Below are 11,046 nucleotides of genomic sequence, written 5' to 3'. Positions count from 1 at the left end.
CTTCTTCACTCGTCACCACTCAAATATGGCTCATACTTCCAAGTGAGGTAAACTAAGAAGCCTCATTTTTACTCAATGGAGATATGAACCCAACCCCTTCATTGGGAACTCAAGACATACAAAATTTGCTACTCTAGACATAAACTTTAGGCGTGCGAATAATAGTACAAGTTTTGTTGTTATCACTAGTGACTCAAGTTTGGTTATTTATATATAGTTTGAAACAAAGTTTACTCAATTTAAAGTGTAACCATTATCAGATATGTCTATCGCAAAAGGACTCGGTTAATCAAAATGTTGTCACAGAAAAACTGAAGCCAAGCTTGATCTGTAATTCTAAAGGGGAGTTTTATAGCATTGAATCACATGCAAAAACAAGATTTCAGACCTCTTTCTTTGAAGAAGATTTTCCCTTTTTTGCATGGAATCACATCACTATTCAAAGAACGGAATTAACAAGCTAGGATATAAATATACTCCCGGAAACAGTATTCTCAAAGGTTACAAAACTGAAACCAACTTTTAATAGACAAGCATACAACTAAACATTAACATGTACTGTGTAACTATTATTTATGTAACAACCTCCTCATAGTGAGAAACTAAAGTATGAACTATCAAAACGACCATCTAGAAATCTGCTTCATAACTTGGCCTTATTCTTGCAATTCTGGTTTGTAATCTTGAAGTTAGGAATACTAACAGTGAACTGGCAAAAGGACTTAGCAACAATATGTTTTTTTATGAATCCGAGGAAGGTAACTTTTCCAGGAATCCTAGTAACGGTGTCCATAGAGATATCTCCATCCATTACATCCTCGAAAAAAGTGGTCAAGTTGGAAGCTAGTTCATCCGCTTGAAGTGTGAGTCTGCATGAAAGTATTGCAGACCCCCTTGAAGGAATCAAACCAGGGTATATGTATGTCTCTCCAACTTCTTTTCCTTTATACAGCAACACACTCTTTCCCCCTTCATGCTTGAAACTAGCACGGTTTCTGTTCTCAACCTGGACCTTGAGATCAAGAGTGACATTGATTTGTATGTCAATGGCAGGAAATGTGACACGGGGACTTATACCCTCCAAAGTGGCAGCCACAAGTTGAGTCCTTGGGTCTTTGGTCTTGAACAAGGTTAAGGCCAAGATAATTGCCACTATGACCAGCACAATGAGCAGTAACAACAGTGCCCCAGTGACCATTAAACACAGTCTTCTCTTAAGCTTTTTCTGTGAAATCACCACCACTTGCTCATGGTCCTGCTTGTTTTGTGATTCTGTGATGATCTCTCCTTGTTTTGGTGTTAATTCGGACATTATGGTGGCCCAAGAGAGGTAGCTAAACACAGGGAAGTGTGAAGATTAGATCTAGAAATGGGATTTAGTTAGCCATGAATGGCCTATATATGAGTTCCTCAACCATATTAATAATAATGTACTAATTACTATATCTTAAGGTGGTTGGTAGTTGTGGGGGTCCAATGCTTTGAATGCTCACTATTAATTAGTGGTATGAAGAATTGCAGACTCAACTTAATGCGCGGTAAGCCATGCCGTGTCCCAACTGTCATAACTACAGTAAGTAAGACTCTCTTTTATATTCATCTATATCTCAAATTCAAAAAATTCAAAAATTTTATCATGTTTTATAATTACAATTTAATTTTTATTAATTTTATTAAATGTGCATATTCGAATGTCAGCATTCAAGTTTTGTTTAAAAAAAATACACTGAAAAAAAACTAAATACGACTTTTTAACTATTTTTGGTACTATTTTTAATTACTATATTTAAAAAATAACAATCAAATTTATAAAATAAGGATTTTTGGACATTATTTTTCTTAAATTATTTTTACTTTTTTTTATCTCTCTACTTATTTTCACTAATCCACAAGAACTAATAAATTAGTTTATTTAATCTGTGTTCATAAATTCTTTATTAATTTATATTACTTTTTCAAATTAATGTCTCATTATCTTCACTCAATTAATGGATTAATATGTGGAGAGACTAATAATACATAAATTATTTTATTAATTTTCGATTTTCACAAGAGAATTTACAGTATTTACGATTTATCGAGTGATTGAGTAAAAAATTTAAAGTAATTAAGAGTATATTGGTAGAAAAGTTATTTTATAAAAAAAAACAAAATCCTTTATATAAGGGCATAGTTAGTGAAAAAAAATAAAAGCACACATTTTAGTAGGTAGTTTGTTCAATTTTTATTTCCCAAACAGGTAAAGTTAAAGTATAATATAATAATTGTGATGTTGAGGTAACATTTCTCTCATTTGTTCAGTTTTCACTGTTGGTAAAATGTGTTTACATCAGTTTTGGATATTTTTCTAAACAAAAATCTTCTGTCACATAGGTGACAGTGGGAGAAAATAGATGAATGAAAAAGAAAGATGATTGAGATGAGAACATATGGAATTGAGAGAACCTCTGCAGAGGTGAGTGTTTGAAAGATTACATAATTAAGTTGTTTTGTTCTTTCTTATTTTTCTTTTCTCCCTTCTCTAAATAGAAATCAACTTGAAAGCTCTGTCTTGGATATGCACGTATTGCCAATGATTGTTCTATTGGAAATATTGAGGGCGAAATCACAAGATGAGGTAGAAGCCACATGGAATCTGATAAAGCCCATGACTTTGACCATGCCAAACAATCTCACTAAGGTGTTGAGGGGCATTGAACCTGATGCAATGTCTTTGGTGACCTCAGTGTTGGAGGCCAAACGATCAGCCATAATAGTGAGTGTCAAGTTTATTCCTTTAGTTTCCTCTCCTGATATCTCTCCATTGGGGATAGGGCCTTCTCCAATCAATTGCCCCCTATAGTAGAGTTGTGCAGAGCTATTGTGGTACTCCAATCCAAACTTATTTCTGTTGGTAACTGAAACACCCACATCCAATGACACATTCACATTCACACTCATGCTAAATATGTCCATGCCAAGGCTCATGTCCTCAACCTTCACTGTGTCCACTGTGGTGATAGGAGGATGTGGTTTGAACACTGTGAATGCCAAGAGCACCAATACCAACAAAATTGCAATCACTAGACATAATGTTACCACCAGGCATGTGGTCTTTCTGCATTTGCTGCCAGATCCCATTCTGCCTTTTTCCTTCTTATACCAGAGAGGATCTACATCATCATGCAATATATTTCTTGGAATTTTAGTATAATTTCAACTGTATGAATCTTAAGAACCATCATTTCTGCCTCAAATGCAAATTGAGAAAGCCTTGTACCAATTTATCTATATGCACATAAACATGTATAACAGTATGATAACCTATATACTAAGCAAGTTCATGTGAGATGAGATATATGTATATTCAAATTCAGAATTACACCAAGCATGACCAAATGTTCCAATCCAATACTAGTATTCATATTCTTGGTTTCTCTTTGAATCAGAGGATCAAACACCCTTGCAATTATCATATATAAGAAAGTCCAAAGCCAGATAATCTACTCTCTTATTGTTTTGTCTATTAAGAGCACATCAGATTTCTTGATTTCTTCAGAGACTCACCATTTTGTTTTTTTGTCCTATCTATTTGTCACTTTGCTTGTTTTCCTGGTTTAAGAACCTGTCAAAATATCTATTTTTCTTATGTCTTTGCTTGTTCTATTTCCCTTGTCTATAAAGTTTCATTTAAAGTAAAAGAGACAGTGACTCATGTTTAAGGTATTTGTAATTTAGAAATTAAAATACTAATTTATAATCTTCTTGAACAAAAGAAAGATATTGGAAATCTTGTAATCTATATGAAAATATGATATGATAGTTAACAAGATAACACAAGCACATTGTAATGATTAAATACAGTACAATATTAAGCATTTGGCTTACCTGACAGCAAATGTTTTGTGAGGAAGTTCGGTTGTCAAAAGCACCTCTCCCAACCAACTGTATTTGAAAGTAAACATTGTATAGTATGAGGTTTGGTACAATAGTGTAATAGTGGAAGCCTCAATTTTTATATATTAAACATCATATTTGTACATTTGTGTGTCTGAGTGTCTATACAAACAGAAAAGAGAGTATGAAATAAAAACGTATTTAATTATCTTGGCTGGTGAGAAACAAAGCTTGGATTGCTTGTGGATTCAAATGAAAACGGAGGTGATTTCTGAAAAAAAGGTAAACAAATAACACACCCTGATTTTTTAAGCTTCAGGGGTTATTATGATTAACACCAATGACGAATCAAAACCAGCAAAGATTTGAATTTGTCAAAGTTTTCCGAGGAGGAAATTACCTACCTTTTCCAAACAATCAAGCAAACCATGCATCTGAAAATGATGCACATGACTTGCCCCCAATAAAACAAAATTTGATGGGACTACCCCCACATTGATTCGTATACACAGATGCAGGTTTTGATAACATGAAACATCATAGTTTCCAACACGTTATGTTACTATTACTTTTCTTGTCCATTATTGTTCTGTTCCGTGTCCACGATTGACGACACTGAGAACCAAATTCTTGATGTCTATTCCAAACAAGATCATGTGCAATGCAACAAATCGCTTGAACAAATTCAAATTCAGTCTATTTAGCTTGCTTAACATAATGACATTGACGAAAACGAGATGTGATTGCAACAGTTACATAACATGAAAACGTGATTCATATAAGTACCTGTTGATTGATGTTGAATGGAAGAGGTCCTTTCACAAATGTTGAGACCCCTTAAAATGTAATCCAATAGAAACTGCAAGATTTGATTTGAATATACAAATTGGCAAACCCGAAGGTAGCTTCAGAGGTGCGGTTTGCCAATTGCTTCAACAAAGCTATTATTGGTGGCTAGAAATTAACAATTCAATTTAACCAATAACAGATAAAATTTAGTTATCAGCAATTGAGTTTGCATTTTCTATTCTAGTCTTATGACAATTTTGAAGCACATAAATTCTTATAAGATTTGGACAAGTGCCATTTTGGTTTTCATTATTAAATTATATTTAACTATTCATGTATATTGAATTGGTGTGATAGTCATTTTATGGATAGTTTACTAATTTTAGAATATTATTATTTATTATTTGCCCTCGTATGAGCGTATTAATGAGGATTAATCTTTGTATCACACTGTTTGAAGTTTAACTCAATCAAATGTAGGAACATTGCAAACATTTATAATCATAAGCACTAGATTATACTTCATATTTAAACGTGATATTATTTATATTTTAAATAATTACTTTCCAAAAACAAAAGTCTAAATTGAATAAATGTTTTTTTCCAATTCAAAATGTTCTAAGTAGTAAAAAAGTTTTGGCGAAACAATCAATTCAAAATAATGCTTAGATAAAATATTTTTCATTTACATATATCAAAGATACAAAACCTAAGAGGGAGGTGTCTTGTCAATAGACTTGTACTCCATAACATCTTTTATTAAGTTAAAAAACTTTATATCTTTGGGCAGAAAAGGACAATTTGATGTATAGCATTCTTAAGATCCTTCTCTTAACCTTAAATGCTTCCAGCAACTAATTGAACAAGTTTGGTTTCAAGACAACCATGGTCTTGTTGGACTCCTATATCTTCTCTTGTTATAGCACTTTTCTCAGCAACCTTACATCTTTGTTAGTCTCCTCCAATTTCTTATTGACTCCCTCAATTTTGATGGTAATATATATATATATATATATATTATCAGCAATGAATTAATAGAATTTAAAAGAAACACTTTAGGAGTGTTCCAACCTTATACATAAAGACTCCTAATTAAGCATTCAACAATTAGAGCAAAGTTAAGCGACACGCCACTTAACTCAAAACCTTAAAACTAGTTAAAGATACTCAGTCCCAAAACCTGAATCCGCATAAAACCAGCACAAAACAAAAGCCTGGTGGCGAGGGAAGACTGCTAAAGAAAACATGCTAACAGCTAGGTGTGACCAGCACAACATAACCATGAAGAGCAAAGACTAAAAGATCCCCGGACCTTGCTGCATTTGCTTCCTGAATCACTACATACCACCATGCATCTACCAAACATTGTCAGCAACTTGACCATAGAAAGCAGCATATGCCTCAAACCAAAAAAATAAAACCAAGTGCAGTGTTTTTATAGCAGAACCAACATATCAGCAATGCCGATACCTCCAAAGTTCATACAAGAGCTATTGCAAAATCACAAGCCATGATGACCAGGACCGGTATAGTAACCACCAGCTCAACCAAGCCAAGGGGAACCTGCCTGTCACCTATACCTTCACCCCTCCTTACAATGGCAGAACCGCACTTTGATAAAACAAGCCTCTAAGCTTCCTCAACAACACCACCTTGAAAACGAACAAACTCCACACTCCATGCTTGTAACCGAGCATCTACCACAGATCCAGGGATTGCCTCTTGACAACAGAGTGCTTCATCTATAACTCTTAACACATAGCTCAGGGTTTAAGATCCAATTTGAGAATGAGAAGTTAAAATTGTATACTCTGTTTTTCAACCAAAGCCAAGAGTTGAGTTGTGCCCGGTGAAAGATCTCTTCCGCATCAGGCTTCCCCTGCTTGAAAATGACTAGGTTTCTTTGTTCCCATATTCCTCTCATAGCTGTCACCCACAAACCTTTCCACACAAGGTTTTGCTTTGTGTTCAAGTGTACCAGGTGAAAGTTTTCAAAGTGAACCTTCAAGTCCTTATGTTGGACAAACAAAATCCCCATCCACCTTAGACACAAAAACCACACCTGTTGTGCTACTATGCATTCCAAAAAAAGGTGGTGAGAGGTTTCTACCGAACCTTGGCATAACGCGCATCCCGTGGTTCCAACTAACACTCCTCTTCTACTCAAACTACTACGAGTTGGCATTTTGTCCAACAAGACCCTCCATGCAGTGGTCAGAGCATTGGGGAGTGCTTTGACCTGCCACAACTGTTTGAAGAAGCCCTCAGGCCAAATTGGCGCATGGTTTTCCAAGCATTTGTACGCAGACTTAACCGTAAACTCACCAGAAGGATCCCCACCCCATTCAAGGACATCTTGTTCCTCCCTATTAAGAGAACTCATGGATATACTCCTATGAAGTTCAAGTTCTTGTGTAGTTTCCCATTCAAACCCTTCCCTCTTCCACCTTAATCTCCAGCACCACACTGATTCTTCCCAACTTCCTACCTCACCCACCGTCAAGCCCTGATCCAGAGACAGAGAGAATAGTCTAGGATACTGGGATAAGAGATTATTCATTCCAACCCACGTGTCCTCTCAAAATCTTGCTTTATTTCCAGATCCAACCTTCCGACACAGAGCTTTTTTGGACCCACCCTGCTTCATTGTCTTCCCCACTAACCTTTGACAGATCTCTCCACCACCAGGACTGGAATTTCTGGTGGATCTGCCTTTGCCCAAAGCCCACACCATATTTAGAAACTAGGATATCCTTCCATTTTCCTTCTTCATTACTTGCTAACCTCCATTTCCATTTTGCCAGCAGAGCGTAGTTAAATTTTCTTATGTCTTTGATCCCCAGACCACCTTCTTCCATTGGTTTACAGACATTTTCCCAACTAACCCAAGAGATGGGTCTTTTATCTCTAGCCCACCCCCAAAGGAACCTCCTCTGGATACTAGCAATGCGATTATACACTGAGACTGGAGCTTTGAAGAAAGATAAGTAAAAGAGAGGTACAACGGTTATAACCGACTTGATTAAACAAATTCTTCCTGCCATAGACAAGAACCTCCCTTTCCACGCACTCAATTTAGCATTAATCTTAGACACAATTGGTTCCCAAAACTGCTTCTTCCTTGGATTACCCCCCACCTCCAAACCCAAGTATTTAAATGGTACCCTCATGAGTGTGCAATTCAAGGTTTTAGCATAAAGGGCGAGGGAATTACGCTCAATGTTTATGCCAGCTAGCTTTGATTTGTGGAAATTTACCTTCGGCCCAGAAGCAATCTCGAAGTCCCTTAAAATAGCTTTAATAGTAATAATGTTTCTATAAGAATCATCACACATAAAAAGTATGTCATCAACAAATTGTGAAACACAAACTTCAGCCTTGCATCTCTCCACCTTCACCCCATTAAGAATCTTCAGTTTATTTGCTTGTCTAACAAGCCCAGATAACCCTTCAACCACAATAAGAAAGAGGAACGGTGCAAGGGGGTCACCTTGTCTTAACCCTCTAGAGGGTTTAAATTCCTCCTTGGGGCATCCATTAACCAGAACCGATACAGATGAGGACCCTAGGCATCCTTTAATCCAACTAATCCATTTGCTGTGAAAACCCAACCTGTTGAGCATATCAAGAAGAAAAGCCCACATTACCGAGTCATATGCCTTCTCATAATCCACCTTCAAACAAACTCCTCTCTTCCCATACCTCCTTAGGTCTTCAACAACCTCATTTGCCACCAACACAGTGTCTAACAAACCTCTACCCTTCAAAAAAGCTGATTGGCTAACATCGATAATCGTAGGTAGAACACTCTTGATACGGCCTGCTAGAACCTTGGTTATAATCTTATAGATAGCACCCACCAGGGAGATAGGTCTATACTGATCTAGAGTTAAGGGCTCTCTTATTTTGGGAACAAGGGCAATGAAGGAGGCATTACAACCCTTTGGAACACACCCTGTAGCTTCGAAGTGATGAATTGCATCCATAATATCTTTTTTGAGAAAATCCCAACAATTCTTTAAAAAATTGAAATTGAACCCATCCGGGCCAAGGCTTTTTGAACCATCACACTCCCACACCGCAGTCTTGATTTCTTCCTCTGTGAAGCTTGCAATCAACCTATTGCTACATACCGGGGATAGAGTTTTAAAATCTACATTACCGAGTCTAACCCCAAAGTCAGTTGTAGCTTGAAATCTTTCTTCGAATAACTTTTTGGCTTCCTTTGTCTCAACTTCTGGTTCCTCACACCATTGATTCCCAACCTCAACGCCTTTAACCTCGTTTATAAGTCTTCTCCACCTTATTGTTGCATGGTAATATTTTGAGTTTCTGTCCCCGTGCTTCAGCCACTTTGTTCGAGCTTTTTGTCTGCTCAAAGACTCAATCTTGTGGTCAAGTGCCCTTAACTGGCTTAAGAGCTCCCATCTTTTTTGCTTCGCGCAATCATCGAGGTCAGCATAGTCATCTTGGGTATCAAGATCATCAATCTCCTTCAGAATATTTTCCTTATTTGTTTCCATGCATCCGAACACATCACGATTCCATACCTTTAGGCCCGCCTTAAGGTTCTTCAGCTTGTCCTTTAACCTAGAAAAGTAGTTACCCTGCACAGAATAAGAGTCCCATTTCTCCTTCACCATTGCTAAGAATCCGGGTTCTAAAAACCAGGCATCAATAGATCTGAAAGGTTGATGGTAAGATATTTGTTCTTCTTCTTCATTTTTTCCATATTCCTCTTGAATATAAATGCTTGATGTGTCAACATTTCATTATCCTCAGATTTGGTCAACATGGAAAGCTCATGATGAACCATTACCTTCTCTAAATATTGAATTCACTCAACAAACAAGCATTGCCAATAAAAGTGTCTTTTTAATAGTACATAATGATCATGCACCTCACCATCATAACTTTACATGATTCAAAGTAATTGATAGAGCCAAAGTTTTAACACAACTAGCTTACATGTATATGTGTCACAAGGAGTTGGTATTAGGACATTATGGTTGAAACGCCACTTATATGAGTTAAAGGGAATTATTTCCTTCAAATAAGAGAGGAAACCTTATATGTGTGACTGAATCAAAGCTCAGTGTTATCACAATTCATTAATGTCAGGTGTACCAATTGCATAATAGTAAATAGTAAGTAATTATCGTTCTTCTAAAGCTCTTGTGGAATACACAGTAACAATTGTAATTGGTAACTATTTTAGACAAAAGAATACTTTCATAAATTGTGTCAATGTTTAAGGAATTAAAACTATGCAAAACACAAATAGAACTTTTTTTGAATATTTATCAAGCACTTAGAAGGCAAAATAAATTATAAATGACATGGTATGTTATTATTAGGGTTAGGGTTACACTTGAACCTCACTCTCATGCATATAATCCCTTTGAGGTATACTGAAAAGGGAAATGCATCAACCTTATTGAGTACCGACTTGTACTTGAAATTCAAGATAAGGTGAAACTTGTCTTTTCACATCCTTTAAGGGTACTTGATTTAGCATGTGTCATACCCTTATGGTTGGGTATTTTATGCTTTCGCTTATTTTGGATTTAAGTTCAACCGTGATATGATCAACTACCACTACTAAAGAAGTCTCCATAACAACTACCCCACTAGGAGGAAAAGAGGTCATAACCTCCCTAAAATCTCCCTCTAGCAAGAAAAGTTCTATATGCAACTCTTAGATAAATATTTTTTTTCGATATTGACAACCTCTAAGGGGGACACCACTAAGAGAGGAATTAGAAGATAGAGAAAATAAGGTGGGTAAATGATAGTCGAACTATAGAATGTAAGGAGAATAATAGAGAAAACAAGCAAACAAAGACACTTGTGAAAAATTGTTGAATTTCAAAACCATAGTACAATTTAAATAAAAGGAAAACAACTTTAAATAACAAGCATTAAACGTGGTTTGCGCAAAACAATGTGGGTACTAATTATTGGCATTGACTGTTCACCATGGTAACACCAAACAACCCTTCTAAACAACATTTTTTTTCATAAAAAAAATCTAAAATACACCTCTCATTTTTCATTTGAATCGGATACTTATGAATTTATAAATCTCACGAGTTAATAACTCTTACGCCATTCTAATAAAAATAATCATATTATATCACAATTGTAGTATTCTTACCCTTCCAAATCATAACTTTCTCAACAATAATCCCTTCTCAAATATCTAAAATCAACATTTTTCCATCATTGTTGAAATCAAAATCGCTTTTAAGTGAAGATTATTTGTTATCTGGACGGTCTTATATCCTACCAACAAACACCACTCATTTCTTCTACACTTAAAACGAGTATGACTCCTAAAATCACATAACTCACCATCCAAAAACGTTGACGACAAGAAGA

The 11,046-nt window shown here is 35.9% G+C and overlaps 1 protein-coding gene and 1 long non-coding RNA gene across 2 annotated transcripts; both read right to left on the bottom strand.

The window, feature by feature from the left end:
• Window positions 1-452: 452 nt before the first annotated feature.
• LOC137826274 (uncharacterized) lies at window positions 453-1,389 on the bottom strand. The gene has a single exon (XM_068632182.1). The coding sequence runs from the start codon at window positions 1,310-1,312 to the stop codon at window positions 644-646; it is 669 nt and encodes a 222-aa protein (XP_068488283.1). The 5' UTR covers window positions 1,313-1,389; the 3' UTR covers window positions 453-643.
• Window positions 1,390-2,414: 1,025 nt separating this feature from the next.
• On the bottom strand, window positions 2,415-4,800 carry LOC137825560 (uncharacterized). Its single transcript, XR_011083313.1, has 3 exons — window positions 4,663-4,800; window positions 3,868-3,924; window positions 2,415-3,152 (listed from the first exon to the last, which is right to left on the bottom strand). It is a non-coding gene; the product is annotated as an uncharacterized lncRNA (long non-coding RNA).
• Between the last annotated feature and the right edge of the window lie 6,246 nt (window positions 4,801-11,046).

The sequence above is a fragment of the Phaseolus vulgaris genome, chromosome 8 (genome assembly GCF_000499845.2).
Source record: "Phaseolus vulgaris cultivar G19833 chromosome 8, P. vulgaris v2.0, whole genome shotgun sequence".
Classification (NCBI taxonomy): domain Eukaryota; kingdom Viridiplantae; phylum Streptophyta; class Magnoliopsida; order Fabales; family Fabaceae; genus Phaseolus; species Phaseolus vulgaris.
Note: the sequence above shows the minus strand (reverse complement) of the source record. Positions and strands in the feature narration are given on the sequence as shown.